We start from the raw sequence: 5,699 nt of genomic DNA, 5'->3' as shown, positions 1-5,699 counted from the left end.
AATCAAAACTGGTTCTAGTGCCCAGGTCAGGTCATGGAAGAGTAAAATTTCAAAAAACAAAAACCATTATCTGCTATCATTTCATCAAAGAAAACAAAGGGTATTTTGACATCCCCAAATCACCTCAGAATAGAGGACAAACTCATGAAAGGACTGTTGGCCACTGAACACAGGCCAGGAATAAAAGGTGTGGTTTGAACTTACTTAGTAGCTGGCAGCTGCACACCAACCCCCAACACGTCAAGGTCCTTATTTTCTTATGCGGCCTTAGACCAGTGAAAACTCTGTCACGGTCTCGTGTTAGGGAACCAGTGTGTTCGACTGTGTGCTTCCTCCTTTCAAGGTAGCACCTGCTGCTTGGCTTCAAGTGAGAGTGTAACTGCGGGTCACTTTGAGCTGAAGGGCCCTTGACTTCACTCAGGGTGATGACTAATCGTGGCCATATTTTCCAGGCTGAGAAGAAACATGTTTGTCGAGTAAAAGTGTTTCATCCCGTTCTGAAGGCACAGAGAAATGAATTTTTATATACTATTTTTGGTACAAAATTTTGGGAGAAAAATTTGGTAATAGTAATCAAAAATGTAAGAACACAGCTCCTTCCATGCAGAAATTTCATTTCAGGAATTTAGTTTACTGGTACATTCAAGGTCTGCAAAGGATATTTATTGAAGTATTATTTGTGACAGTGATACTGAAAGAAATGGCCAGAGAATTTTGGTAGATATTATCAAATTGGCCTGCAAAAATGTTATGCCAGTATAAATTCATCCCTCCCTCCCTTTAAAAACTGTCCACCACAATGTCGCTAGTTAATTGAATTATAATACATTTATAGTATACTATTAATCAGCCATTCAAAAGAGAATATGGTTTATTTTTACATACTAACAAAGAAAGATGTCTATGATAATAGCATTAAGTAAAAGCAGCAAAACAAGCTAGTAGAATGGTGTATGTAGTACAACGTCAAATCTCTGTGCGTACAGGTATGTACTGCGTCAGCGTTTGCATGTGCATGTAACCATATACATACAGATATATTGAACTCACTCATGACAATGTCTGTTTCTGGGAATGGGTTAAAGTGGAGATATGAAAAGTGGGAGACTTTACTTCCTACAATTCTGAATTCTTGATTTTTTTTCCCGTATTACTTTCATTAAAAAAAAACTTAAAAACTTAACAGAATACCATTTCTCCTTTTCTCATGACTTAGATTTTGAGTGGCAAATGCAGGTACATATAATTTCTATTTTCTTTAAAGAAAGCTTAAGAGTTTTTAGTGTGCAAGAAGTTTTGGGATTCTAGCTTTCCAAGTGCCAATTGTGAAAACACCATTTTAAGGCAATAATTGAAAAAGCAGAAGTCAAAATATAGAAAACCGACATGGCATCCTATAGAAGCCTGGCTGTATTTTGTAACTTCTCCTTTGGATTTCTCCAAGCATGTCCTGGCCGCCCTCAGCTAAAGGGTTATAGAGCTGGTTTTCCTGCTTTGACGTTTGCCAGGCACCTTGAATGGGCATAGTTCACTTTCCCCGCGATGAGAAGGAAAATCAAACTTCCCTGAGTGCCACCTTACTCACGCACCATATTTCCAGAATGTGGACCTAACCACCATGGATTCTAGCCAATAGTAAGAAAGGCCTACACGTGAATAAGATTGTAACTCCTCACTTGGATAACAGAGAAATTTGTTTTCTTCAACATAGCACCGGCTGACTTATCTTATAGAACTAAATATTTAAATACAGTCTAGCTTACTTTTTGATTTTGTTCATTATTCCACCTTCATTGTTCTTAATATCATGGACCATCTTCTGAAGCTGCCTATAAGAAACAAAAGTAAACATAAAATATTACTAACTAGGCTGATTTTTAAAAATAAAGTCTTTTACTCTTTTTGAACACACAAAAAAGGAGGAAAAAACACCTCTACAACAAAACCTCCAAATAGCATGAATTATATTGTATTTAATGAAGTTGACCATCTGCTACTTTAGCAGAAGAAAAGCATGACTGGTTCTATAAGGAATGTAGTCATTGGGCTATGTCCCCATCCATTGGGATGTCTAGGCCAGTGTCAGGCTACAAAGAAAGGAATTCTGATTCCAGATCTGGCTGTTCTGAGGAGACAAGAGAAGCAAAAGCCCTCTGATGCTGTCATGAGCCTCACTACTCAGTGCTTATTATTACTTATTATTATTACTTACCCACATTGCAAGGATGGGTGCTACCCTGTCGACACAGCATAGGCTGCATTCAGGCCCAAGATGTTTTCTAAACTTTACTAGGCACAATCTATAAAAACTGTCATTCAAAAGTTATACATACCCAGAAGCCATAAAGAAAATGACTAAATCTGACTGGATAAATACCTGAAACTTTTGTACAACAGAAAGTAATATGTACAAAATCAAAAGATAAATGACATGCTGGAAGCAATATTTACAGTACATAATAATAATGACTACATAGCTTGATTTACAAAGAAATCTTAAAACTCAGTAAGAAAAATAGGAACAATTCAATAGAAAAATGAGCAAAAGATGTGGACATGTAGCTAATAGAAAACAAATACAAATGGCCAACAGACCAATGGAAAGATATTTAACAAATCTAACTCAAGACCACAATTAGATACCATGTTCTGCCTATCGGGCTGGCAAAACGTAACAAGTATGATATTACCAGTGTTGGGAAGGTAAATTGTTACAACCAATATGTGTCAAAATTTAAAATGTCCATGATTTCGACCCAGTAATTCCACTACTAGAATTTGCCTTGTAAACATGGTCACAATACTATACCATTATATACTCATAAGCATGTTTATTACAGCATTATGTGTAAGAACTCTAATGTTCCATGCTCTCCTCGCCCCCCACAAGAAGCCTGAAAACCTAAATGTCCGTAAATCATTAAAAGGGAACTAGTTAAATAAATGTTGATAAAGCCATACAATGGAATGCCACAGACCCTTAAAAAAAAAAAAACAAGAAATATGCATCTATTGCTGCCTGGTGTTTCTGTTTTCTAAAAATGGGACTTACATTTACGATGAAGATTTTTTATATTATTTGAATTTTCATGGCATGTGTATATATCACTTTTTTGCCCCACCCCCCATATATCACTTTTATTACTTGTATTTGTACATACATAGAGAAAAATGTTAACATGGTGGGAGTATAGAGCCATGTTATGTTTTCTTCGTAGTAATTTTCTGACTTAAATATATATATGTATATAATAACATTTCATGTGATTCTTCCCTGAAAGAGTAGGATGTTTGTGAATTTACCTTTCGGGCAAGGCTTTCTTTTGTTTTGAGAAAACCACTTGATTGGACCCTTTAGTTAGTGAAATGTACAGCCTGTGTACACAGCCATTGTTCTTGGAAGAAGCTGTGATTTCCCCACAAACCCGAATGCAGGTTTCTCTGACTCTAGGAGGAAGGCCTTCTGTCAGGTTACATGAAGAATGGTGCACAGTTAAGCTTCGCATAGGTTTATGAGCCCTGTGGGGAGATCTGGGAGAAATATTCCCTCAGCCCTCTGTGGATTTAGAGTGCTCATGTTGAGAGAGAGAGAGAGAGAGAGAGAGAGAGAGGGAGGTTGAAATGCATTAATTGGGAGGATGCAATAATTTCAAATCGAGAGCGGAGGGCAATTCTGGTTGTAAGCTGACAGTAACTGGAATACCTTTAGCCTAAGTTAATGCGTGACCAGGTTGAAGGGCAAAATGAGCCAGCATTTCGAAGAATGAAGGATTCTTCTGAAGAATCCTATCAGAAGTTTGTCAAGAGTGGGGCACAGGCAGAGTAATAGGGAACCAGGGGCTGACATGTATAAGTGACTTTGCTGTGGATGTAAATAGACAGATGTAAATTGCTGCAAAAGAGTTGGATACAATCTTGTCATTTGCTCACCTTGGCATTTGATGCCTCTTGGCATTTCCTAATTACTTTTTGTTGCAGATTATTATAATTATACTATGTAATTATATAATTATAGTAAATTGCTGAAGTGTTTCATAAACTATACTTTTATTAATACATAATAGTTGTACATATTTATGGGGTACATGTGATGTTTTGATGCAAGCATTCAATGTGTAATGATCAAATCAGGGTAATTGGGATATCCATCGCCTCAAACATTTACCATATCTTTGTGTTGGGAACGTTCTAAATCTTCTAGCTATTTTGAAATATACAATAAATTATTGTTAACTATAGTCATCCTAGATAAACGATACTTTTTGTATTTCAAAATTTTCTTTTCTCTCTGCATCTCCTTTACACAAATCCTGATGTCTGCAGACTGCTCAGTTACAGCTGCCAAACTTCTGTGACCTGGGAAGACACAATGACCCCAAACCAAGAGAAGTGATGATGCTCTTGGCTCATTGTATCAACTCGTCACACACTGCATGATGCACAGCTGTGCTGCTCTCTAGTATTGTACATTTTATTTGGGAGTGCTTTTTCTCCTCTGTTACAATTTACGGCATATGCAATAGCAAAGGAATGTACGACTGGTCTGCTCCAGGACAGGTTGCTCTTGATTTAGGCAGGAGTGTTTTTACTGAGATGAATTGTGTGTAGGTAAAAATAGGTAAGGAATGAAACAGCTTCCCTTTGATTATCTCTTTCAGAGATATCCTCCCATGGTGAGGGGAAGGATATGTTTTAAAAATATATTAAGATGTAATTTTTAAGCAGTTTGACATTTGAGCATTTAAAAATGGTGAGTGGGTCACATAGTTACAATAATGATCACTTGCATAAGCCAAAGCACATTTATACTCTTTTGTTTGCTTTTCATTTTTAAGCTTTTGAATTAAGTCAATGAACTTAGTTATTTAACAATACACTGTAGTAGGATGACCTGGGTTGAGCCTGAACCTCAAAAGATTTAAATCCCATGATATTCTTAGAGTAGAAAAATCATCATTTGGAAGCTACCAGCTGACTTTTTGCCTTCAAAGAAGGGGCTTACTTTAGAATCTGGTAAAACTGAAGGGCTATAGGACCATAGAGAGCTGGGCCCCACCCCTGAGTTTCTGATTGAGTAGGTCTGTGGTGGAGTCAGAGAATTTACATTGCTTCTTTATTTATTTATGACAATAGATTTAGGGGGTACAAGTGTTTTTTGTTACATGGATGCATGCATTGTATAATGCTGAGATCAGGGCTTTTAGTGTATCCATCACTAGAAGAGTGTACATTGTACAAAATAGGTAGATTTTTATCCTTCACCTCCCTTTCACCCTCCTCCCTTCTTAGTTTTTAATGTCCAGTGCATCACTTAATGACCATAGATACCCCTCATTTAGCTCTCACTTATAAGTGAGAATATATGGTATTTGTTTTTCTATGCCTGACATATTTCACTTAGTTCCATCCAAGGTGCTGCAAAAGAAATTATTTCATTCTTTTTTTATGGCTGAGTAGTACTCCATGGTGTGTGTGTGTGTGTGTGTGTGTGTGTGTATGTGTGTGTGTGTGTGTGTACACATCACATTTTCTTTTTTTTGTGTGTGTGTGTGTATTTCATTTATTCTGGATATTTGAAAACTCCATTCAAGTTCATCTCACAGTTTCAAATCAGCTTCTACTTAAACCAGTTTAGTACTACTTAAACATAGGTTAGTTCTGAAGACCCTTAGAGACAGTTCTTTTTTTTTTTTTTATTT

The 5,699-nt window shown here is 36.7% G+C and overlaps 1 protein-coding gene across 1 annotated transcript in view; it reads right to left on the bottom strand.

The window, feature by feature from the left end:
- Positions 1-5,699, bottom strand: part of BLNK (B-cell linker) — a 96,612-nt gene that overhangs the window by 69,687 nt on the left and 21,226 nt on the right. The window contains exon 2 of the mRNA XM_012654453.1: positions 1,764-1,829. Within this exon, the coding sequence (XP_012509907.1) occupies positions 1,764-1,829 (66 nt within the window). The remainder of the gene's footprint in view (positions 1-1,763; positions 1,830-5,699) is intronic.

The sequence above is a fragment of the Propithecus coquereli genome, unplaced genomic scaffold (assembly GCF_000956105.1).
Source record: "Propithecus coquereli isolate 6110/MARCELLA unplaced genomic scaffold, Pcoq_1.0 Scaffold440, whole genome shotgun sequence".
Lineage (NCBI taxonomy): Eukaryota > Metazoa > Chordata > Mammalia > Primates > Indriidae > Propithecus > Propithecus coquereli.
Note: the sequence above shows the minus strand (reverse complement) of the source record. Positions and strands in the feature narration are given on the sequence as shown.